The sequence below is a fragment of the Falco biarmicus genome, chromosome 1 (assembly GCF_023638135.1).
Source record: "Falco biarmicus isolate bFalBia1 chromosome 1, bFalBia1.pri, whole genome shotgun sequence".
Classification (NCBI taxonomy): domain Eukaryota; kingdom Metazoa; phylum Chordata; class Aves; order Falconiformes; family Falconidae; genus Falco; species Falco biarmicus.
This window is the reverse complement of record NC_079288.1, coordinates 27,135,576-27,160,017: the sequence shown is the minus strand read 5'-3', so window position 1 is coordinate 27,160,017 and position 24,442 is coordinate 27,135,576. Positions and strand designations below refer to the sequence as shown.

Here is a 24,442-nt window from a genome sequence, read left to right as displayed (position 1 = left end):
AGACGTGCACGCATAAGGGCAGATACGCACTTGCAAGGGCCGTCGTGCACGCGCAGGGGCGCCCCTCCCCCCCCCCCCCCCCCCCCCCTCCCCAGCGCCCGGTGTCGCCGCACGCTCCATCCGAGCGCCGGCGCGGGGAGGTGGGGGGGGGTGGGGCGAGGAGGAGGCGGGGCACAGGCCGTCACGTGCGCAGGGCGGGGCGGCGGCAGGTGCGCGCGTGCGAGGCGGCGCCATCGCACTCGCCGCTCCTGCGCCTTTAAGGTGCGGCGCAGGTGGCGGGGGCGTGGGGGGCGTGGCCGGACAGGGCGGGGCGGGGCGGGGCCGGGCCGGGGCGCAAGGTGAGTGCGGGCGGGGCCGGGCTGGCGCCGCGGCTGCGCCTTTGGGCCTCCTGCCTATGGAGCCGGCCCGGCGCGGCAGCGCAGACCAGGGCTCAGCCGCTGCCTCGGGGCCCCGGCCCGGCCCCCCGCGGAGCCCCGCGCCCGCTACCTCCCCCCCTGTGCGGCCGGTGCCCTTCGGCCCCCGGGGGTCGGTCCGGCCCTCGCCCGACGGCGGGGCTCCGGCGGCGCCGCTTTTCCTTGGCGGCGGCAGCAGCGTCCCTGCAGCCCGCAGGAGCTCCCGGCCGGACGCCGGCTGCGACCCCTTCCCCTTCGGCTGCCCGCGGTCCGGGGGCGCTCAGCGCGGTGGGCCCGAGGACCGGGTCCCGGGCCGGGCGGCCCAGCCCCTGCCGCTGGAGGTGGGCCGGGCCCAGCCTGAGGCGCACGGTGGGCCCCTCGCCTTCCCGCTGCCAGCCCTGCTGCCCCCCAGCCCGGGAGCCCCCTCGGCCCGCCCTGGCGCGCCGTCCCCGGCAGCCTCCGGCCCGGCGCCCAGCCGGCCCGCCTTCCCCGAGCTCCGCGCCCCGGAGCACCCCGGCCCCGGGAAGCCGCCGCCCGCCGAGCGGAGGGAGATGCTCCCCAAGGCCGAGTCCAGCGACCACATCTCGGCCTGGGCGGGCTCCTCGCCCCGGGCTGCCGGCCTGCCCAAAGCCGTCTCCAGCGAGTTCATCGCCGGCGGCTGGGCAGCCCTGCCCAAGCCCGAGCCGGACGAGCTGTCCCACCTCGGGCGGTCGCTCGGCCTGCCGGGCCCCAGCCAGCCCTGCGGCGCGCCCCTCGGCTGCTCGGCGGGAGCCCCGGAGGACGGCTCGTTCCGGTGAGCGGTTGTCGCTGCGCGGGGGAGTGGGGGGAGCAATGCCGGGCTGAGGCTGGCCTTGCTGTGAAGCCTCTTGTGGGCTGGGGTTGCTCCATCCATCCTTCCTTTCTGCTGCGGATGGTGCTCAGCTGGAGGAGGTCAGGGGTGAGGGGCTGGGAACAAACGGGGCTCGAGGTGGAGGGGAGGGCGAGCGGTGCCTGCTGCCTGTGCAGGCAGTGCTGGGGGCAGTGGGCGCTGTGCGAAGTGGTGTGGCGGAGGTGCGGGCTGTGAAGCAGGTGCCATCTGCCTCCGCTGTCATCAAGCTCTGGAAATGATGTGGCACTGCTGGCCCTCACTGTTGAAACGTGCCCTCTGTGACCAAGACTTGTCCTAGTGCTGCTGAAAGAGCCCGCGGGCTGCTGGTGCATGCTGCGTAACAGCATTAATGTGTTGTGACTGATGATGATTTTGCACTGGTGAAGGACAGTGCCGCTGGGGCTTGCAGAGCTGCTGTCACATGCAGTGCTGTCTGTGGCCTTTGAGGCTGGCTGTGCTTTAGGGCAGAGTCTGGGGGCTGAGGTCTGGGTTGTTTTCCCCAGGAGCCCAAGGGATGCACGATTCCTGGGGAAGGGAGGGGAAGTGGTTTTCCGGGGACACCTTGTCTCGCAGGCTGCGTGCTGTGCCAGCCTGCCTGTGTCAGTTGGTGGTGATGAAAATGAGGGCTCTTTGTGCTGGTTTCTAGAACTTCACTGGGGCTTGGGTTGCAGCGGGGCTTGCCATGTGCTGGAGTGCAGACCCTGGGAGAATTCCGAGGCAAGGGCCTGTCTCCCTCAAATGGAAGTTAAGGACCTGGTGTACGTGCCCTGTCTAAGCTTTAGCTGTGGCCGCTTCTGTTGCAGGCAGAAAGCTTCCTTTGTGCAGCTGGAGGCTGAATGGGAGGGACAGGGAACCCTCTGAGCCCCAGTGTTAGCTTGTTCTTCTTTTGTCCTCCCAAGCATCACAGTGGTCACCTGGAATGTGGGCACAGCCATGCCCCCGAATGATGTAACATCTTTGCTGCACCTCAACACGGGCGAGACAAATGATGCAGACATGATCGCCATTGGGTAAGAGGGTGAGGTGCAGGGCCCCCTCCCCTGCCCCACCACATCCTTTTTTGGGGGATGCCCATAGCCCTGGGGGGTGGGGAATAGAAGAGCTGCAGCCCCAGCCTCCCTGAGACATGGTGGGCAGGGAGCGATGTGTGCATTGCAAACAGTAAAACATCACAAAAGGCGATGAAGAGTTGGCTCCTAGTTAGATGGGAGTGCTAAGAAGTACTGAAACCCTTGAATCCTGAATAGCCTTGAACCCCGGAAGAGCCTGTAGCTGGCTATGCCATGCAGAGCCAGGCTTGGCAAGTGCTGCTTTTGCCATGAGCCCTGGTAGTCCTGGGGTCAGGTCTGTAGAAGCATTTAACTTGCCTGCCAGAGTCTCCTGAGAGTGTTTTCCTCATCTTGGCTTTTGCCCATGGTATGCAGGCCTCAAGGGCACTGATCTGCTGTTCTTTCACAGCTGTATTGGCTCTGTGCCCCTGGCAATACTTACTTGCTGGCAAGGCAGAGCCACATTGGTGCGGTAAGGCTTTATTGGTGTTGCTGGCAAGGCAAGCTCTGCCAGAGTCTAAAGGCAGACTGGTCCCTCGAGGCTTGCTGTGGTGTGTGTGTATTCCTGCTAAGGACCAGGGGCGTGCTGCCTTTGTATGGGGAGTGAGAAGCAGCCTCTGCTTGTGGGTGTGAGGTAAGAGAGCTGGATCTGCCTCCAGGAGGCTCCCAGGGACTTTGCCAGTGCTCCTTGCTGCTGGGAGAAAGTGGTGTAAGGCTGAAGCTAAAGCTGGAGCTACAATGCTCTGTTGGGATCAGTGTACTGGTCCCCTTGGCCTTGTGGGCAAGCAGGATGGGGCTGTGGAGTCAGACCTGAGCCTGGATGTATGGGGTAGGGGGTACAGCCGACAGCAAGGGACTTGCTGGGGCAGGGTGTCCTGCTGCTCCCCACCTCCAGGGCATCTCTGCCTGGCTGTGTGCTTCCTCTGACCTGTGTTTTTGTGCCCTTCACACTTGGTATTTTTGGGCAAGAAATTTCCTGATTCTGCCATTCTCTGTGGATGTTCTCCTTCCCTCTCTTCACTAATTGCTGAGCTGGGAGGAGCACTATTAACCTTCTGTTTGCTGCTGCTCTGAGCTTGATGGCTAGGATGCATCTGGACACCCTGTGCTGAAGTACCAGTGAGACTTGCTTCTCTGTAGAGACCAGTGCAGCCGAAATGTCCTGTAAGCCCCTCTTGCACCTGCAGATAGGCTTTAGACTGCTGCCCAGCCCCTGTGCAGCTCAACTGCTCCTGCTTTAAAAAGGGCCAAGGCCTCATGGGTTCAGGGCTACTTGTGCCTTCTGCTAGCACATGGCCCAGCATCACTGAAGCAAAGGTATGGCTGGTTTGTGTTCTAAACCCAGGGTCCTCCCTTGAACCTTTCTGCCCTGGCCCCGCTCCCCAGCACTGTGCTTTGGCACCTCTCCCAGGGAGCTCTTGCTGGCTGGGACACAGACGCTTCCTGGTGTGGCTGAGGGACCTGTTCTTTTCCTCCCAGGCTGCAAGAAGTGAACTCAAAGATAAACAAGCGCCTGAAGGATGCCCTCTTCACAGATCAGTGGAGTGAGCTCTTCATGGATGTGCTGAGCCCCTTCCACTTCATCCTGGTAAGGAGGTCCCAAAAGGACTGGGCAGCTGGTGTTCCCCCTGCCTGCCAGGCAGGGGGACCCCGCAGGATGAGAGAGCTGGACTGCAAGGACAGAGGGAGGAGGTGTGGTGGGAGAGCCAGCTGCAGGGACAGACTGCCGGAGGGGCAGCCTGCAGCCATCCAGTGTGTAGGAGCTGACCTGAGGGCTAGTGGTATGTCTCATCAGCATGCAGTCTAGCTTATGCCACACTGCTCCCTTTCCTGACCTTAGGCTTTCCCTGTGGTGCTTTGGGGATGTTTCTTGTTGCTTGCTGCATTGCACCAGGGTGAGGAGGTGAATGTGGGTTGTAACAAGACTGTGCTCTTGGCAGTAGTTTGTGGGTTCCAGGGCAGGTTCTGCTCCCTAGGGCACTTGTCCCAGACTATAGGTGAGCCTTAGCACTGCTGGGCTTACCTCAGCTCTCTGTATTTGAGAGGGTGTGCATAGATCTCTGAACTAAATGTGCTGTTAGTCATCTGCAAGGTGGGTGTTGTGCAGAGGATGGTGGTGGTGCCCCTGTGGCCTGCAGGTTGGGGGAGCTCTCCCTACACCTACAGGTTCTTGCTTCAGCCTCTGCTCCTATTCCAGGTCAGCACGGTGCGGATGCAAGGTGTGATACTACTGGTATTTGCCAAGTACTACCACCTCCCCTTCCTCCAGGACATCCAGACAGACTGCACAAGGACAGGGCTGGGAGGCTACTGGGTGAGTGTGGCCCCGGGGGAGGTGGCAAGGGGTTGGCTTCCCAAGGAGTCATGGGATCCTCTTGGTGCAGGGCAACAAGGGTGGGGTGAGCATTCGTCTCTCCATCTTCGGCCACATGGTCTGCTTCCTGAACTGCCACCTGCCAGCACATCTGGAGAAGGCGGAGCAGCGCAAGGAGGACTTTGCCACCATACTGCATATGCAGCAGTTTGAGGGGCATGCGGCCAGCGGCATCCTGGACCATGAGTGCGTACCTCACCACTTTCTTCCCCAATCTGGGCCAGGGCTCTAGTGCCAGCCTCAGTCCTTGACCCCCTCCAGATGGGTCTGGGTTCTGTCCCCCAAATCCCAGCACAGCTTGGAGATGGGGTCTTGCCTGCAGAACAGCAAAATTGTCCTGTGACGCAGTGGGGTACCCAGCATGGTGGAAGAGGTGTTAAGAGGGTTCCTTGGTCTCCCCTGGGTCATACCCAGGCCTGGTGCAACTCCTGCCGTACTGGTGCTGTTGGGGTTTGGGACTGGTGAGGTGGAGGGCCTGGGTCTGCCCCAGTGTCTTGGCTGTGCAGTTCTATCTCCAGTAGGTACCTCACAGTGGAAACTTCCACCCTCAGTTTCTGCCCAGGGAAGTCAGGCCCATTGGGTTAATGGTGCTTGGTCCTACCTGAGGAATTCAGGCACGGCTGGCAGCTGGCAGGGCTGTTGGCTGAATGCTGACCTGCACTGGTGCTCCTGAGAGCACTCAGCTGTAGGCTGAGGCCATCCACAGGCTGGGGATGGTTTTCCCCCTCCTGTGCTGCCTGGCTCCAGTAGCCTTAGCTCTTCTACCCTGTCACCCTCCCTTTCATCCCCAGCCTCGTGTTCTGGTTTGGAGACCTCAACTTCCGCATTGAGAGCCTGGACATCCGCTTTGTGAAGTATGCCATTGACAGCAACATCCTGAGCCAGCTCTGGGAGAAGGACCAGGTGAGAGGGCTGGGCCAAGCCAAACCTTGGTCAAGCCCTGAATGGTGTTTGGCTCTTGCCAAAACTGCCCATGCAGCTGTGGGACAGGGCATGTCCCCTTGCTGCCCATGGGGCAAAAAGGGCCCTGGCTTTGTGGGGAAGGGGCAGTGCAGTCCCAGGATGGTCTTCATGAGAGCTGGGCACACACTTCCTTTATTACTGTGCTAGAAGGAGCTGGGGTTATTTGGTCCATGCACTTAACTGCTGGCATGGCATGGACAAACCCTGTGAGCAGTGTGGGGCTGGCAGCAGTGGGGCAGGGATGACTGTGTGCTGGGGATGGAGGGGCCTCAGAGGCTTGCAGAGGCCTCTAGCCTTGGAGGCTGGTCTGTTCCCCAACCTGCTGTCTTTCCCGCAGTTGAACATTGCCAAGAGCACCTGGCCTGTCCTCAGTGGCTTTCAGGAGGGACCCCTGAACTTTCCACCCACCTTCAAGTTTGATGTAGGCACCAACAAGTATGACAGCAGGTAGGAAAGCAGAGTTCAAGCATGTGGGTGGCATGGCTGAGGGATGTGGGAGTGGTGGGGCTCAGAGCCAGGGTGGGTGCTGGTGCCAGCAGGGCAGGGGCTTATGCCAGTGCAGGTGGATGGGAGGAGCAGTGTTGGGATGGGGCTGGGCTGGACTGGGGACAGCAGGCTGAGATGCAACTGTTGTGCTGGTGCTAGTGCAGGTCTGTCCCTGCAGCCACACTGAGCTGTGTGCCAAGATGAGCCGCATCCCCTGCCCGCGCGTGCCGTAGTGCAGGGGGAGGCTGCTTGGGGTGGAGCCCACTGCCCCCTGCCAGGCAAGAGATGCCCCTCTGTGCCCTGCAGTGCCAAGAAACGAAAACCTGCCTGGACTGACCGCATCCTCTGGAAGATCAAATCTCCTGGTGTTGGGCTTGGTGCAGGCGGGCGCCGGCCCAGCCGGGGTGTCCTGTCAGTGAGCCAGCTCTGCTACTGCAGCCACATGGAGTACACAGTCAGTGACCACAAGCCAGTAGCTGCCATCTTTGCAGTGCAGGTGAGTGCTGTCCAGGGCCAATGGGCACACAAGACAGGAGCTACAAGGGTGAGATGTCCAGCTAGTGTGTGCAGGGCTTATTTTATTTTTGTTTGGCAAGCTTGGCTGTCTTGCCACTGTGGCTGGGGGCTGCTGTTGGTGTCCGCCTGAGGGCCTAACCTTATACCGGTGCCCTGGACAGCAGGGGCAGCTCTCTTTTGGCATGCCCTTGCTCACCATGTATGTCTCTGACAGTTTGCTTCCAAGGCAGACAAGCCCCCAGTTGAGATTTATGTGGCTGATGAATGGAGCAGGCCTGAGCAAGCAGTTGTCAGGTACAAGATGGCTGCTGGCTTCCACCGGAGCTCCTGGGACTGGATAGGACTCTATCGGGTAGGGGCTTGGGGGCTTCTGGGGCTGGAGGGAGTGGGGGGTGTCACACAACACTGTAGGGCCCTTTCTGAGCTACCCTTCACCAGCAGACAGGAGTGCGTGGCATGGACCTCTGCTCTGCACTCTCTCTTCCCCTGGGAAGCCCTGGCAGTTAGCAGGGCTTGGCCCTGTTTCAGGAGGCTCAGATCCAGCAGTTCCCTTTTCCCCCTACTCTCTGGGTCCCAAGCCTGGCACTGCTGGGTTGGGTGTGAGGCAGCTCTTGGTTTCCCTGTGCAAGGAGAGGGGGTTGGGTGAGAGGATAGCTAAGGCTGGGTGTGGGTGATGGGGGAACATCAGCCCTGCTCAGCACTACTCAACTGTGCTCTCCCATGTACATGCACACAGGTGGGCTTTCGGCATCCTAAAGACTATGTGTCATATGTCTGGGCCAGGAGTGATGATGGAGAGCGTTGTCTAGAGAAGCAGCTGTGTGCACAGGTGAGCTGGGGCCAGCCCTGCTGTCTCACTGGGCATGCATGCCCCAGTGTGGGGGGGACAATGGCCCTTTTGCTGCCCCTGATGGGTCAGGAGGCTTCTTCCTTACTGCGTTGGGCTGAGCCTTGGGCAGGCCTGATGTGCTGGTGTCAGAGATTTCAGCTCTTGGCTGGGCCTGGGGTGCTCTGCTGGGAGGTGGTACCCTAGTGCCCAGCCCTGGTACCCATCAGCAGTCTGTGCTGCAGGTGATCTTCTCGGAGGAAGCGCTGCCCAAGGGGAAGGGCGAGTACATCCTTGGATACTACAGCAACGCCTCCAGCAGCATTGCTGGTGTAACTGAGCCTTTCCAGGTCAGCCCAGCCAAGAGGCAAGGGTGAGGGAGGCAGGAGGGATGGGTATAGGGATGCTTGGCTAGAGGAGGCCAGCTGCTGTAGTGCCCCTCACCCCTGTGAGGATCAGCCACTAGTGCTGATACAGGGGTGCAGATCTCCCTGCCCAGGTCAGAGGAGGGCAGCAGCCCCACGGACAGCTCAGGCAGCAGCTCAGAAGAGGAAGATGACAGCACGCTTGTCCTACTGGCCCCCAAATCCCGTAGCCCTAGCCCGGGCAAGATGAAACGGCACCGGAGCCGAAGCCCTAGCTTGGCCAAGTTCCAGGGCCTCATCCTGCGGCCATCAAGCCGGGACAGGGGTACAAGCCGCAGCCCCTCACCCCAGAGCCGCCACGGCCTCCCTGGGGACGTCCCTACCATCCACCTGCCCCAGGAGGAGCGGGGCTGCCGTGGAGCCAAAGCCAAGGAGCTAGGGCGGGCAGCTGACAGCCAGGAGAGCAGCTCCTTCTACCAGACTGTGCGGGAGCAGGGTGGCCCCTGGCGTTTCTCTGCTGATAACCCCCTGGCCAGGGCTGATCCCAGGAACCTAGGCCTGCTGCCTGCACTTCGCCTGGAGATGATCGACCAGGCCATGGGTCGGCGAAGGGAGAGTGTGGACCAGGGCTACCCCTGCCAGAGGATGAGCCCCACCAGCCCTCCAGGCTGCAGCACCTCCCCAAAGGAGGGGAGCAGCCCCCAGGAGCTGGACAGCTGTAGCTCTACCATGGGCCGTTGAGGCTGTGGCCCCCTTCCCACCTCCCTGTAGTGTGCTTGTTGTGTGCTTTCCTTTGCCCCTCTTCTGCTGAGACACCCCTCTGCCTTATTTATTGCAATCTCTCCTCACCCCTGTTGTGTGCCTGGCAGCTAGGGGCCTCCCCTCTCCCAGCCTGAGCTGCTGCCCTGGACCTGGTAGGGCTGAGAGGTGCGCAGGGGAGGGCAAGGCTGGCCAAGCACAGGGCAGGGGCCCCCTTGTGAAACTGAAAGTGCAAGACCCTTCAGGCCTATGGGAGGAGTGCTGGCCTTGCACCCGAGGGGGGACAGGAGGCCAGGCCAGAGCTCTGGCAGCAATGGTGATGGGCATAGTCAGGACCACCCCATGGTACCCCTGAGACTGAAGCTTGCTCATTCCCTGCTGCTACCACTGTGCCTCAGCCTTGGATGTAGTGCAAGCAACAGAATAAACCATCCTGCCCACCTCAGCTGCACTGTGCTTACTACAGGGGGTGGGGGTCCAGCATGAACTGGGGCCAGCAGGCCCAGCACCACACACACCATGCTCAGACCACCCTTTATTTATCTTCTGCTACACCTAGGGACTGACTCCCAGGGCAGGGTCCTGGGCCTGTCCCTGGCTGCTGTCCCCCACCTCACTCCAGGGCTGACACCAGGCCTCCCTAGGGAAGGGGGTCAGGATCACTCCTCAGTGTGTCCCGTTCCCGCCCCCCCCCCCCGCTGAAGGGTCACAAATTCAGAAGTGACTTGTGGGGACTGGGGGATCCAATGCTCAGAGCATCCCCTCCTACAACAGGGAAGGAAGAGGGTGAGGTTTTGCCTTTCCCAGGGTCTCCTATTCCTTTCTCCTTGCTTTGATGCTTACAGCAGCCACAGCTCCTCAAGAAGCTTCAGTCCCTTTAGTTCCTCTGCCTCCACCCACTCCAGCTATGGCCTTCCAGCTCCACACACTCATGCCAGCAGCCATGCTCAGTGCCATCCTTTGTCTCAAGGACCAGACATCATGCAGCTCCACAGCAAGTCTTCCTCCCCACATAAGGCAGAGCTTTTTGGGTGTCATTGAGGCACTGCATGGTGCCAAGTGGCCAGCTTCTGTTCCAAGGCCAGCTGCAGGCATCGCTTATAGAGTGTGCCACCACTGTCCTGTGTCTTCCAGCCTAGACGCTCAGCCTTGGAGGTCACATGTAGAGGACCCCAGCACCTCAAGGTCTTTTTGAGATGCTGTGCAGGTACTAGCACAGCCTGGGTTGCTGTGATACAGCTGCCAGAGAAGCAAAGCTGTCAGCATCAGCATTAACACCACAGCACTAGCATCCACTGCCTTCCATGCCAGCCCTGCTCATGGCACAGCAGGGCAGGGGGTAGTGCTTGCAATGCCAGCTTCATGTGAAGCTTGCAGGTCAGCACCCAGCCCTGCCAGGGCATACCCTCCTGCCCATGTAGGGTAGGAAGTCCCACACAGGCCACATACCTTTGACACTCCACACTTACTTGTGCTGTGACCCCTCCTCACCCAGGCTGCAGGCAGTGGGTGGCTCCAGAACAAAGCAGTCCATGGCAATGTGGTCAGCCAAGACCGGCACCTCCACATCACTTAGGTTACTTGCCCTGCACAGGAACCATGCCAGCCTGCAGGCACAGGAGGGGGAGCGGTCCCACCTCATCTGACCCCAACCTATCTGCATACAGTGCCCTGTGATGGTGGGAAAAGCCCTGCCTTTTCCTTCTGGACATGTGAGTGCAGTTGCAGTGGAAGAGTGTCTGGGTGTCCATGTTATGCAGCTGGTACTTCACCTGGCAGGGCGTGATCTGGTACTCACACTTACCCAGGTGCTTGTGGCACCTGCAGATGCTGCCTGGGTTTGAGGACAGCAGGGCAGTGAGGGGCATCCCCAGCACACAACCTCAGCAGGCTGAGGCCTCAGGACACCTTGGCTGTGGTGCACACTCTGCCCCCAGCACAGAGTCACCCTGCTGCCCATGTGCCCCCACAGCAGACACCAGGGTGGTGCCATGCTGCTCTGTGGCCGGGTGGGATTGGATGGTACCATCTTGAGGGCAGGCCGTGCAGGCAGGGTGTGCTGAGCCCCCAGCCCCTTGCTGTGCTCCTCCTGGTGCTCGCCTTCCTCCAGCAAGGTCCTGTTCCAACATGGTCATTGCTGTTGCGGAGCTGCGCGCCAGCCCCCACTTAGCTGCTAGGTACCTGGTTGTGGGCTCAGCTTTGTCCATGGCGGGGGCCGAGATACCTGGGCCCCACGACTGCTGGCCTGTAGCAGGTCTCCGTGCCTGGCAGAGCTTGGAGTTTTGCCCCAGTCGCTGTCGCAGCAGCTTTAGCCCTGCTCTAGAAGACTTCCTTCCCTTGCCTGGGGGCTGCACAGCAGGGCTGTGCATCTCCTCCGTGGGCAGGCTGTAGTGGTACCGACTCTGCTGCACCATCCTGGCCCAGGGTACTGTACCATAATGCTCACACCTGGGGACACCACAAGCCATGAGGCCCTGCAGTGGTCAAGCTGCACTCCCCTGCAGCCAGGCAGGGCATGCTCAGGGCTGCACAGCAGTAGACAGTACCAAGCCACAGGGCTGCAACAGCAAGCTGAGGCGGGGGGTGGGGGGAAGCACCCCCTGGGACACTCACCCTCCCCACCAGTGCCACTGGAAACACGCCTCGCTCTCCTCCAGCACGAAGCACGACACCTCCACCAGGTTGAAGAAGGTGACGCCGATAATGTTGGAAACGGTGTCGCTGAGGGCCAGCAGGCACTGCCGGAACCTGCGGGGCGGCCGGAGGCGGTGAGCAGCGCAGCAGCCCCCCATGACTGCCTCCCGCCCGGCCGCCGGCGCACCTGGCATCGCAGCGCGAGACGATGTGCAGATGATAGTTGCGGGCAGCGCCGCGATCTGTGCCGAGCACCGGTCGTGCTCCCGGCAGCACCGGTCGGGGCCGCGGAAGAGACCTGCGGGCAGCACGGCCCGCCCGCCGGGATACAGCGCGACCGCCCGCGACCGTACACAGCTCGCTGGCGCTCCCCGCCGAGTCTCCGGCCCCGCACCACAGGGTGCGGGTGCGGGTGCCGGTGCCGCCCAGGAAGGTCACGTAGCGCCCCGCCCCGCCCCGCCCCGCCCCGCCTAAGTCCGCACCCGGCGCTGATTGGGCCGCGTCGGCCCCGCCCCGCGAGGCAACAGCCGGGACCTCCCAGCCGGGCACCCGCCTCCCATGCGCCCCTTGCCCCGGCTGCTCCGCCTGAGCACTCCGCACCCCGGTATCTGTTTGCCCCCTGCCGCGGGCACACCGTCCCGCGCACCCTCTGTCCACGCACTGGTCTGTTTGGAATTAAATCTGGTGAAGGATGTAAAGGACAACAAGAAGGACTTCTTCAAGTACATTGTCAGGAAAAGGATGAGTAGGGAAAATGTGGGCCCACTGCTGAATGAGGTGGGTGCCCTGCTGATCAAGGATACAGAGAAGGTGGAGTTGCTGAATGCTTTCATTGCTTCAGTGTTCACTGCCAAGGCTGGCCTTCAGGTTTCCCAGAGCCTGGAGGCAAGAGCGAAAGTCTGCAGAAAGGCAGACTTTCTCTTGGCCAGGGAGGAACAGGTTAGAGATCACTTAAGTAAACCTGACACCCACAAATCCATTGGGCCCTGATGGGATGCACCCCTGAGCGCTGAGGGACCTGGCAGGTGTTATGGCCAAACCAGTCTCCATCATCTTTGAAAGGTCATGGAGAATAGGAGAGGTGCCTGAGCACAGGAGGAAAGCCAGTGTCACTCCAGTCTTAAAAAAGGGCAAGGGGGAAGACCCAGGTAACTACAAGCCAGGCAGCCACACTTCCATCCCTGGAAAAGTGATGGAACAGCTCATGCTGGAGGTCATCTCGCAGAATGTGGAGGAAAAGAAAGACATCAGGAACAGTCAACATGGATTCACCAAGGGGAAATCACACCTGACCAACCTGATAGCCTTTTGTGATGCAATGACTGGCTGGGTAGATGAGGGGAGAGCAGTGGATGTCGTCTACTTTGACCTGAGCAAGGCTTTTGACACTGTGTCCCATAACATCCTCACAGGTAAGCTCAGGAAGGGTGGGTTGCATGAGAGGACAGTGAGGTGGGTTGAGACCTGGCAGAATGGCAGAGCTCAGAGGGCTGCTATCAGCAGTGCAGAGCCTGCCTGGAGGCCTGTATCTCACGGTGTTCCCCAGGGTCAGTAGTGGGTCCAGTCCTGTTCAACTTATTCATCACCGACCTGGCTGAAGGCACAGAGTGCCCCCAGCAAGTCTGCAGATGATACAGAACTGGGAGGAGCGGCTGGTGCACCAGAGGCTGCGCTGCTGTTCAGCCAGACCTGTGCAGGCTGGAGAGTTTGGCTGAGAGAAACCTCACAAAGTTCAGCAAAGGCCAGTGTAGGGTCCTGCACCCAGGGAGGAATAGCCCCCTGAACCAGCACAGGCTGGGGCTGGCCTGCTGGGGGGAAGCTCTGAGGAGAAGGACCTGGGAATGCTGGTGGGTAGCCAGTTGCCCATGGGCCAGCAGTGTGCCCTCGGGGCCAAGGCGGCCAATGGGATCCTGGGGGGCATGTGGAGGAGTGTGGCCAGCAGGTTGAGGGAGGTGATCCTCCACCTCTACTCTGCCCTGGTGAGGCCACATCTGGAGTGCTGTGTCCAGTGCTGGGCTCCCCAGTTCAAGAGAGACAGAGAGCTACTGGAGAGGGCCCAGCGAAGGCTATGAAGATGATGGAGGGACTGGAGCATCTCCCTTGTGAGGAAAGCCTGAGAGAACTGGGGCTGTTCAGCCTGGAGAAGACTGAGAGGGGATCTTGTCAATATATAAAAGTATCCTAAGGGCGAGTGTTGAGAATGGGGCCTGGCTCTTTTCAGTGGTGACCTGTGACAGGACAAGGGACAATGGGCACAAATTGAAAAACAAGAAGTTCCTTCCAAGTATGAAGAATTTATTTCCTTTGAGAGTGACAGCGCACTGGGACAGGCTGCCCAGAGAGGCTGTGGAGTCTCCTTCCCTGGAGACATTCAAAATCAGCCTGGACATGACTCCGTGCGACCTGCTCCAGGTGAACCTACTTTAGCAGGGGGTTGGACTAGAGCAGGGGTCCTCAAACTTTTTAAACAGGGGGCTGGCGCACGGATGAAGTGGCAGGAGGTCATCTGTGGCTGCTTGGTTTCCCCCCACAACCCCCGGCGGGGGGGGGGGGTTCTGTAAATACTGGGGGGCTGGATTGAGGACCCTGGGGGCCATATCCAGCCCGCGGGCCGTATTTTGAGGACCCTTGGACTAGAGGATCTCTAGAGGTCCCTTCCAACCCTGACCATTCCATGATTCTGTGATTCCTCTGGTGCAGCTCATGCTTCCAGAACCACCCTGGGCTTTATTTACTTTCTCAGGATGATGCTCTGCCCTGCTGGGGTTCTGCATGTCAGAGGGTCAGGGGGGACAGTTTGTGGAGCCCCACACCCCCAGGAGTGCTGCAGGGCAGCCAGGAGCTGGCAGACAGGGTTCAGCAGTGGAGCCTTATTTTACCTCATCAGGATTTCCCTAACAGCGTGGACAGAGGCCAACACCAGAGACAGTGCAAAGTCCACTCTGCAGCTGTGATATGGCTGGTATGTGCCACCCATGACATCACCTGAGGTGTCACAAAGATCTCCCAGCTGCTGTGTCACCTTGTGGGGCCACCTCTAGGCTTGTGTGGCCCCTTCCCATGGAAGGACATTTCCACCCTGGAGGCTTTGTTCACCAAGTGGGATGGGGGCTGGCATGCCAGCACTGGGAAAGGGCTTTGCTAGGGGATACCCCAGCCCCAGGAGAGAACCAGCCTTGAGCCACTCCACTGGGAACCACACTGGCGTCCTGCTGCAGGCTCTGCCACACTGCACTGTGCTATCCATTGCACTCCCAGTGTGTCCTAGAGCTGCCCCATGCCCGGGCTGTGCCCTTGCACCCCCAGCACACTTGGGGCTGCCCCATGCTATAGGGCTGTGCTTGCAGCCCCATGGGGGCCCCGCGGGGAGAGCCCCACACTAGCAGCACAGTGCAGCCTTGGCTGCCAAGTGTGTGAGTGCATCACAGACTCAGAATCCAGTTTAGGTTTGTCTGGAAGTTAACAGGGGACAAGGAGGGACACCCAGTGCTTTGGCCTTCACCCTCCAAGCAGCTGGTGGTGGGGGCATGGCTGGCCCCATGCCACACAGCACCTCACTGTCTAACCAGGTGACTTCTGCCCTGCTGCTGGCTGCTGAGGTGAGGCTGGGGTCCAGCCAGCCAGGGTGTGGGGCTGAGCCCTGCACTGCCTGCCCTGATGGCAGCACCATGCAGCCCCACGCATGGCTCTGCTGATGTGGCTCAAGGTTGCAGGCAAGGCCAGCGTAGGGCTGCGATGCCAAGGGCTTGCTCTGCCTGTGCTGCTGCAGTGCTTGGGGCACCACTGAGCCTGCAGTGGGGGAGCACTGGGCTCTGGAAGAAATGCCAGCAGCCACAGTCCCGTGTGGTGAGAGTGGCCAGCAGGTCCCCGGCTGGTTGGCAGGAGTACAGGGATGGGCTGGTGAAGTGATTCTACCCCCCTGCTCTGCACACCACTTTCCACATGGGGCAAGACATTTCCATTGGGAAAGACATCTATACTGGACCGAGGCCAGTGGAGGCTACTGAGCTGGTCGTGGATGGAGCTGGGCTTCCTTGGGCTGGAGGAGGGGAGAAGTGGGACCTTATCTGCCCTAAACTTTGGGTCACAGCAGGGCTTGTTCCTTCTCCCTTTGCGCAGGGCTTGTTCCTTCTCCCTTTGCACTGCCAGGCCAGCACGGGCATCAGGGTGATGCCTCCTACGGGGATGTCCTGCAAGCAGGGGTTGGATGTCCAGACGGTGTGGGTGACCACCAGACCTGTGGCCTCATCCATGTCCCACAGCTGACACATTTCTGGCTGCCCCCACATCCAGCCTTGCCCTTCGCCCCAGCCAGACAGCAGCACTGGCTCCTCACAGGCATGCAAGCATGCAAGCGTGTATACTGTGCATGCTGCCAGCTCTGTCCTGCTTGTGTCCCTGCAGGAGAGGCACCAGTGGAAGGGGGACACAGGTCTCCCTCTCCGGAGAAGGGGCTGTTACTCTGCATGGAGCAGAGCCAGAGGAACCTGAACTTTTCACAGTGCAAGCAGGGAAGGGAGCTGGTTCTGCAGAGCCCTGGACAACCCCAGCCAGGTCCCGCATGTAAACACCGAGTGGCTCAAGGACTGCCATGGGACATTACCCTTCATGTGCAGCATCCATGATGGTATTGCATTAGGAATTGGTGCAGTACTGGATATGAGTCTTTCTGCCTTCTACTACTCTAAGATGGAACTTACAACTTTGTGGAGGTAAAAAGAAGAAAGGATGAACACATGTCAATCCTGTTCAATAGGGTATCCAGGACATCCATGGTTCTGGACACAGAAGGCAGAAGAGGGAAACAACTTCTTTATGCAAAAAAAAATTCTTGCAAAGGCTGGAAGACAAAACAAGACTTGGAGTGAGTGAAGGGATGATGTGGTTACTTCACACCTGAGCTGAGGTTATAAATTCGGCTAGGCTTGCAGACCCATGGGAGACTCTTGAGGTCTGATGTGGACTCTGCCATGCACCCACAAGTCCCTCCATCCCCTGACAAGATACGGTGGGTTGGTACTCCCCAGCTGGCAGCTGACATGGCCTCTGCCTGGGTGCCACCACATCTGTCACCTGCCTCTACATAGGAGAGCCTGGGTCAAGCCATGCCTCCATGTCACATCTTTGTCCTACCTGGGTCCCCTTTTTTGGAACAGAGACCCCATGCCAAGTCCACCCTGTCACACTCCTGTGGGCACCCTCAGCACACAGCAGCCAGGATTGCCCCCAGCACCTCTTCCCCAGCCTGCTGGATCAGAAAGACTGGGCTGGCAGGAGCAGAGCTCAGTCTTTCCATCAGCCAGCAGCACTGGCTTATGGAGTCAGGCTGTTTGGCATCTGTCTGCTCCCTGGCTGCCACCTGGGACAAGAGGCCAAGGTGGTGGGCTTGCCTTTCAGGTGCCCTGCAGCCCTGGTTCTATGGGAGAGCAGTGATTCAGGCTAGAGTTGCACTGGTGTCCATGGGTGCTCAGCCCACCCTGGGTGAGGAAAGGTAGGGCACACTCTGCCTGCACAGCCAGGCCCACATGCCCAGCTCCACACCCTGGGGAGGCTGCGCTGAGGTTGGGATGTGGCATGTACCTGGAGCTCCTTAAGGAAAGGGCCATCCCTCTAGAATATATTTTCTAATATAAGTTTATGGGGGAAGGGGTTAAAGAGAGGGAAATATCTTCCCTCTTGCAATTGCTCTCAGTGCAGAAGCTGGGCTGGCTCTATCAGCTATTTTCAGTGAAGGTCTTGGCTGCGGAGATGATGGGGAGTCAGATCAGGCTCCACGTTCATCTGCGGGTCCTGCAGCTCACAGGAGTCCTCTCCTGCCCCAGGTCTCCAGCTGAGAGTGCAACCTCCTTGAGGTCTTTCTCAAGGGTTAAGGAACACCCTGAAGGTCCTGGGCAGCCTGGTCTAAGCGACCTTGCTTGAGCTGGGGACTAGACAATCTCCACCCTCAGCAAGGAGGTGTGCTGGGCTTCTGGAGTGGCTTCCAGCAATAACCAACTATGCTCTCTGTTAAACAGCCATGGCTAGAACAAAATACAGAAAGACCCAAGGCATAAGAAAAACAAAGATGGAAACTACCCCAAAACATCCCCAACACACACAAGTTCTTTGTAAGAGGTCAGATACTGATGCTAGGAGGAAATTCCCACCATTTTCTGTTTTCCCTGAACCCCTAGGCAATTCTCAGTGCCATTGTGTATCTGGGAGGCAGCTGGTTTTACTGCCCTGGTGAACGCCTGCCTTTAAATTATGGGAACTACCTAGAAGGAAGCAGGTCTGCAAGCAGGATCTAGTACCTGGCTGATACATATCACTGCACTTCCAGGTGAAGGTCGGGTAAGTGATGAGTCAGCAGGACCTGGGTTGACCGACAACATAAGGAACAGCAGCTCAGAAGCAGGGACCCACTTGTCAGCATGTGTTGAGGCTTGGCTGAAATCATGTGGGCTGGCAAGCTGGATAGTAGAAAAGGTCACAGAGTTGGGGCATTTCTGGAAAGTTTCCCTTTTTTTGCTGTCCAAAGTAAACCATGTGATGGTATTTTCATCTTTTTGGAAATGACATGAAGGACCAAAGCAGCCTGACAAGAAAAAAAATTCCTGCATGCTTCAGGTTTGCTTAACATTGTGCATGTTGGCTCTGACTGCGAGCCTCCACAACTGATGAGGAGGTTTGGGTACCTACAGCTTTGTGTTGTATTGTGCTAGGTGAATCATTAATTTGCAGACTAAGGCTAACAAGTCACAGCATGTGTGTCTGCATTACTCCCAGCATGGACAGAACTGGGGCCAACCCCAACTGCCCTGGTGCAGCCAGATCCACCTGGAGCAGAGCAGCCCTGTCTGGTCCTTCTGCTGGCAAGGCTGCAGCCTGTCTGCCCTGGACCACAGCCATCCATGTCACATCAACATCATCATATGGCTCAGCAAAGGGGTAGCAAGTGCAGAGCAAGCCTAAAGACTTGAGATTTCCTCCTTGAACCCTGCATAGCTCCTGATAAAAGTAGTTTCCCTAGTTTTGGTAAAGGAAGGAGCCAAATGCAATTGGCCTTGGGCCCCAGGGGATTTCTCCTTCCCACTAGAGCTGAGTCAGGTGCAACCAGACCCTGGGCTTCTCCTGGCTTAGTCCAACAAAATGATTGTTGTGGTTCCCATTTGTAGGTCCAGCCTAGAAACAAGGCAGATAGACACAGGCACACAATCTCTACAGCACTTTCTACAGAGGGTGAGTGTCAGGAACAGCCACAACATGGAGCCTCCAGAGAAGAAGCTGCAGATGTTTACCAGCAGCAGGATGAGGCCAGCTGTGTCCAAGGGTGTTAAAGAGTGACAGTAGTGACAGAGCAGGGCAGTAACACAGAGCAGCTATTTAAGGAGCGAGCCCTAGGGCCTGGAGACAAGGCCAACACAAGGGATTGCATGAAGGGGACTGGGACTCCAGAGCTTCATTGCCCTGGCCAAAGATGGTGTCCTGTGCTTGTGCTGCTGTCAGGGATGGTGACTCTGCAGTAGCACCAAAATGTTGTGAGCAGCAGAGGGAGCCCGTGGACGGGGAGTGACATGGCCTAGAAAACTGGAGTTACAGGGCAGCAAATGCAGCTGATCTTTCAGAAATGTGCTGTTGGAGTAATCCCAGAAGAAAGGGCAAGTGCTGCTCAGAAAGTGGCTTGTTTGTATTTTGGATACTCACAGCACCAGCAATGTTGCTTTAATTCATCCTGGTGTTCATGTCAGTCAACTTGAAGGGCCAGGGCAGTTTCACAAGCTCTTAAACCTTGGGACTGCCTTTACCACTGTGGCCAGACCACACACAGTCACCCTGTAATCTCCCACCCTCTGGGGCCGATGGTCATGTCTTCTGTGCTCTGTGCCAAAGGTTCTCCAGGCAGGCAGGATCAAGGTCAGATTTCCATAGGTCTCTCTTGGATTCACACCATTGTCAAAGCAGAGCTAGCTATTTTTACTGGGAAGCACAAAAGAAAACCCGGGAGGAGCCCCATGAGCATTGCAGCACACCTCCATCCTGCACAGATGTAAGTCAGGGTTATGTACTGGTGTGGTCTTCCTAATTTCTATTGCACAAACCTTATTATTCAAATGTGGAGCAGTTGTGACAAGGCATAGTTCTTATTTCACTCATGTTTCCATCAGTGACAGTGCTCTATCTGAGAGGCCAGGTCCTTAGCTGCGGGTGGTCACTGGGGCACACAGCAGCTCTGGCAGAGGAGCCCAGTGCGGTACTCGTACTGCGTGCACAGCCGGGCGGCAAGGGGCAGCTCCTGCCTGATGCAGCATCATGCCCACAGCTTTCCCAGGCAGGCCAGGTTCTGCACAGGGCAGAGGACCCCCAGGTGACCTAATGCACAGATGTCCTTGAGGTTCCCCCGCCAGCCTGGCGCAGGGAAGAGAGGCGGAGGGATGGAGGGCACAGCTGGTCTCCTGGTCCTGCAACTGCAGGGAACCGCTGGCCAGAAGCAGCCGTGAGGAGCCCTGGCAAGAAGCTGTGCTCAGTGCTGCAGAGGAAGGTGAACGCCCCGCGTGGACCTGTGCCCATCTGCCTGGGGGGAACACTCCTTCCAGCCCCCAGAACCGGCGGGAGCGCGCTCGGGGTCGGCAGCCGGGGACCGTTAGCAGCCTGCCCGGTGCCGGTGCAAGGGTGGGCCGAGGCACCAGTCCCGTGCCGGGCAGCCACTCCCGGGCAGGGCAGACCGATACCGCTGTCCTTCCTGCGCCCAGGGGGATGGCTTTGTCCCGCCACCGCTGCCCTGCCCCGCCGCCCGGTCACACCGCAGCCCGGTCACACCGCAGAGGCCTGGCACTGCGCCGAGCCCGGCCCGGCCGAGCCGTAGACAACAGATCCCAGCCGAGCCGAGCAGAAGCGACTCCAACCGAAGCCATTTCAGCCAAGCCGAACAGAAACGGTCTGAGCCGAGGGGAGCCGAGCGAGCCAAAGCGAACTGAGGCGATCTCATCCGAGCCGATCCAAGCCGATCGGATACGAACCGAAGCGAAACGAGCAGAACCGAACAGAATCGGTAGGACCCGATCCGAAAGGGGACGATCCGATCCCGGCCGAGGCGAGCCGGGCCGAGACCTACTGAACGGAGCCGAGCTATGCCGAACAGAGCCGATCTCAGCCGAGTCGAACGGAGCCGAGCCAAGTCGATCCCAGCCGCGTCGAACGGAGCTGAGCAGAGCCGATCTCAGTCGAACAGTATCGAGCCACACCGAATAGAATCGATCTCGACCGATCCGAACCGAAAGGAGCCGATCCGATCCCAGCCGAAACGAGTGGATTGCCGCCGAGCCGAAGAGAGTCGCTCACAAACGATCTCAGCCGAGCGGAGCCGAACGAGCCGAGCCTAGCCGAACGGTTCCGAGCCGAATCGATCCGACCCGACCACAGAGGAGCCGAGCCCAGTCGAGCCGAGCCGAACAGAGCAGAGCCGATCTCAGCCGAGCCGAACCGAGCAGAGCCCTACCGAGCCGAACAGAGCCGATCTCAGCCGAGCGGACCGACCGGGCAGAACCGAACATAGTCCTCCGGAGGTCGCCCTCTATAGGCCGGCAGGTCTCCGACGGTCGCACTCTTAGTGACAACGCCAGCGGCAGGTAGCCGGTGCTGCAGCTCGGGCGCCGCCCGGCTCCCCGCTGCCGCCCCGCAGCACCGGCACTGCGGTACCGTCGCTGCCGCCCAGTGAGGAGCCGCCGCAGCCGCCCCCCGAGCACGGTGCCGACTGGCGCTCGGCGTGCAGAACTGCTGGGCCCGCGGCGTGCGCGGTGCAGGAGCAGCATGGCGGCGCGCCGGGTGCGGGCGGCCCCGGAGGGTCCGGGGGTTGAGGGGAGGGAGGCGGGGAAGCAGGAGGCCGCCTCCCGGGCGCCGGCGCCTCGCCAGCTCGCCAGACCCTTCGAGTCTGCCGCGGCCCCGCTCGCCCCGTGCCGCTGCCCCCGCTGCAGCATCGCCCCCGCTGCAGCATCGCCCCCGCTGCAGCATCGCCCCCGCAGCCGCATCGCCCCCGCAGCCGGGCCCCAGCCCCAGGTGCCCCCGGCGCTGCCGTGGCGGCGGCAGCCGGACCCCCGCTGCCAGCCGGACCCCCGCTGCCGCTCGGAAGGGCCTGCGGCAGGAGCGGCTCCGGGCAGGGCCGAGCGGCGCCGGTCACGGTCACTTGTGCTTCTGTCCCTCTGCTGGGGCCGCGCCGCCTCGGGCTGGCGGGGGTTGTCCCTGCCCGGCCTCGCCCCACGCGGCGCGGGTGCGGGAGGGGACCGGGGGGCACGGCCCGGTGTGGGCAGGAGCTGGGCCGGCCGGGGGGAGGCGAAGGAGAAGGAACCCGAGGGCGGGCGGCCAGCAGCTGCCTCCTGCTGCGGGCACAGAGGGCCTAGCCCTGCGGGGGGGGGGGGACCAGCCCCGCAGCCCGCAGCAGCCGGGTGCCAGCGTGCACAGCGGGGTCCGTGTGTCACCCGCGGGGTCCGTGTGTCACCCGCGGGGTGGGGCGGCCCCCGGTGCGCGAGGGAGCGACGCGCCGTGTCCGGGAGGCCGCGTCTTGCGAGGAAGAGCTGTGAGACACCCGGGGGTTACCGGGGTGGGGGAGCCGAGCGGCCGGCGTTCTGCGGGAGGGAGGGAGGGAGGAGAGAGGGGGAAAGACGCGTCTGAACATTTTCACAGCGGTACCAAAAGCGAGAGCTGTGGTGAGTCCTGGTCCGTGGGACCCTGTCTCCCCTCTTGTGTGTCCCAGGCCCCCCCTGCCCCTCCTCTGCCCCGCCTTCCCTTCCCTGTGCTGCTGTGATTTTGTGGGGGGGGGGCGGGGGATCCGGACTGGACCGAAGCTGCTCTTACCGCTCCCCCCCCTGTAACAAAAAGCTCACGAGTCGGCACAAGGATGGGGAGGTCACTTCGCTATTACCTCCGTGGGCAAAACAGATTTAACCTGGGGAAATCAGTGCGATTGATTAGCAGTCAAGTCAGAGCAGGAGAATGAGCAGGAAAAGCAAATCTTCAAAACACCTTCCCTCCAGCCCCCACTTCTACTGGGCTTAACTTTACTCCCGATTTCCCTGTCTCTTCCCCGCAGGGGATGGGGAACGACAGCTGCTGTCAGTTGATCACACGTCATTTCTTCTTCTTTCTCCTCCTCTTCCTCCTCCTCCCCAAACCTTGCCATGCAAACCCATCATGTTTTGATTCCCTAGCTCTCCATCCTATTCTTCTGTCCTGCTCCCTCTTCCCTTCTGCCTTTATCTCTCATTCTGCTGTTCCCTTCTCTTTTACTCTCTCTGCTTTTGTCCTACTCCCTCTACTTCTCTTTTCTTCATCTTCCGTCTCTGTCTTGCAGCCCAGGGCTGGTTTTCCCTTTACATCTCTGTTCTCATCTGTATCTGTCTCTTTTTAGGTTTTCTTCTTTTTTTCTACCCGCTGCCTCCCCCCAGTGTCTCTGGTCTGTTCCCTGGCATTCTTTTCCTCCCTGCACCTGTACATGCTGCTCGGGGTCCTGGGAGATGTCTGAAGGCGGGGGACATGTCAGGAAAGTCTGTGTCCAAAGAGGTACTTACTACTGTGAACTCCTGACTTCCCGCAGGCACGGGAATCTCCCAAGCCAACAACACAACTGACCTTTTCTTGGTGGTTTTTAAAGGTGATGCCATGAAAGGATGGGATAAGAAAACCTGATGCCCTGAGCACATCATTTCCAGAGAAACATGTTGCCTATACACCTTCATTTGGGAGGTGGACGGGTGAGTACATTAAGTGTTGACTTGTTTCAGCACAGCTGTGCTTTTATTAAGAGGTTGTAGAGACATCTCCACTCCCACTGGAGAGCAATCCAGTCACTGATGAGGGATGTCTCAGGGCTGGCCCTGCTGTGCAGTCAGGCTGTGGCCAGCCAGGGTCAGCCTGCCACATCGCGTGTCCCCCATCCTGCTATTTAACACCAAACTCATCTTGGCTTTTTCAGTCCTGCTGATAACTCCATACTGTTTGCACTCTCTAGATGAAGAAATCCCAAAAAGTGGAGAGCAGAAGCATGCCCCTGGGATTCACGCTAACTTTGAAAATCTCGTGTGAACAAGTAAAGGTGCTGCAGCAAATATGCAAGCTTTGTTTGATTTCATAGGCAGAGGTGAATTACAGTTTTTAAAAGCCCTGACTAGCACATACTGTTGCACGCAGCAACTGTCACTGCCTTCCTCATGCTGCTGTGACAGCTCAAGGCATGTCAGCAGTTTTGCAGTAAGCACTGATGTAATGTTACAGCCAAGAAATTACATATATGAAAGATAAGAATATCAGTTCCACAGCAACTGTGTGTTTGCATGATGGAGCCCTGCTTTCGTGGAGATGGCTGAATGCCTGCCTGCTGATGGGAAGTAGCGAATGGATTCCTTGTTTTGTTTTGCTTGTGTGTGCGGCTTCTGCTTTACCTATTAAACTGTCTTTATCTCAGCCCACCAGTTTTCTCACTTTTACTCTTCCAGCTCTCTCTCCCATCCCACTGGGAGGGTAGTGAGCAAACAATTGTGTGGGGCTTAGTTGCTGGCTGGGGTTAAACCACGATGCGCTGGCTGGCACTAGTTCATGAAATGTCTTTGATGCTAAATCACCCCAGCACCTTGGGCTGGATGAGAAACAACCATGCCCTTCCTTAAGAAGCTGGCATTTGTAACAGAGGCATGAAATGATTATTTGTGTGGTGCCTAGAGTCTGAATGAGGTGGCAGGTATCCCATCCCTGCTTCCTTCACCTTTCTAGGCTTTTAACATGGTAACAAGCAACGATGAGTTAGCAGTGTGGACTTCAAATGACTGTCGGTTCATCTCAGAGTTACACACAGAAACAACACATTATTTTAAGCAGTCCTATTTCTGTTACAATCAAAGGCATTCCTGTTAACTCTCTCTATACAACACCTGTAAATCAGTTCATTGTAAATGAGCTTCTGGCACTGATCTTTGCGTTCACTTTGGTCTGGGTCAGTAGCTTAGCAAACCACCTTTTATCTAAAGCTACCTGTAGTCTTTAGCAGTCATAAATATATCTGTTCCTTCTTAAAGTCTCTGCAGACCACCCACACATGGCCTGGAAAAGACCAGGTGGTGAGTTGAATGTAGATTAAATTGTATTTTAAGTGTTACTTCTCTGATTGCAATTTCTGATCCTTCTGATGAAGTGGTCTGTCTGTTTTGTTTGTGTTATCAATGGGAATGCTTTCAAAATTGCT

General features: G+C 58.9%; 2 protein-coding genes and 1 long non-coding RNA gene across 6 annotated transcripts; 2 read left to right on the top strand and 1 right to left on the bottom strand.

Moving 5' to 3' along the window:
* Window positions 1-206: 206 nt before the first annotated feature.
* Window positions 207-9,095, top strand: INPP5J (inositol polyphosphate-5-phosphatase J). Of its 2 annotated transcripts, none has more exons than XM_056326623.1 (12): window positions 207-1,185; window positions 2,160-2,270; window positions 3,789-3,897; window positions 4,507-4,623; window positions 4,694-4,869; window positions 5,475-5,586; window positions 5,984-6,093; window positions 6,439-6,628; window positions 6,863-7,000; window positions 7,385-7,477; window positions 7,720-7,824; window positions 7,960-9,095. In XM_056326623.1, the coding sequence occupies exons 1-12, from the start codon at window positions 395-397 to the stop codon at window positions 8,578-8,580; spliced, it is 2,673 nt and encodes an 890-aa protein (XP_056182598.1). In that variant the 5' UTR covers window positions 207-394; the 3' UTR covers window positions 8,581-9,095. The 2 variants fall into 2 exon arrangements, with proteins under 2 accessions (XP_056182598.1, XP_056182599.1); XM_056326624.1 differs by having other exon boundaries at window positions 209-1,185; window positions 7,934-8,219.
* A 1,155-nt stretch (window positions 9,096-10,250) lies between these two features.
* Window positions 10,251-15,485, bottom strand: PLA2G3 (phospholipase A2 group III). The gene is given in 6 exon segments (XM_056362573.1): window positions 10,251-11,046; window positions 11,212-11,346; window positions 11,420-11,462; window positions 11,465-11,530; window positions 11,586-11,851; window positions 15,394-15,485. Coding segments are annotated over 6 exon segments (1,167 nt in total). The 3' UTR covers window positions 10,251-10,481.
* A 4,901-nt stretch (window positions 15,486-20,386) lies between these two features.
* On the top strand, window positions 20,387-23,667 carry LOC130143707 (uncharacterized). 3 transcript variants are annotated; one of them, XR_008819838.1, is made up of 4 exons: window positions 20,387-20,925; window positions 22,616-22,767; window positions 22,859-22,958; window positions 23,216-23,667. It is a non-coding gene; the product is annotated as an uncharacterized LOC130143707 (long non-coding RNA). The 3 variants fall into 3 exon arrangements; XR_008819836.1 differs by lacking the exon at window positions 22,616-22,767; XR_008819837.1 differs by lacking the exon at window positions 20,387-20,925 and having other exon boundaries at window positions 22,083-22,767.
* The last annotated feature ends 775 nt before the right edge of the window (window positions 23,668-24,442 follow it).

Bases quoted from the DNA above. Each gene is read 5' to 3' on its own strand.
- INPP5J (XM_056326623.1), top strand. From the start codon at position 395: ATGGAGCCGGCCCGGCGCGGCAGCGCAGACCAGGGCTCAGCCGCTGCC. The intron at 4,870-5,474 runs GTGCGTACCTCA...TTTCATCCCCAG, and splicing joins AGCGGCATCCTGGACCATGA to CCTCGTGTTCTGGTTTGGAG. The intron at 6,629-6,862 runs GTGAGTGCTGTC...TGTCTCTGACAG, and splicing joins CTGCCATCTTTGCAGTGCAG to TTTGCTTCCAAGGCAGACAA.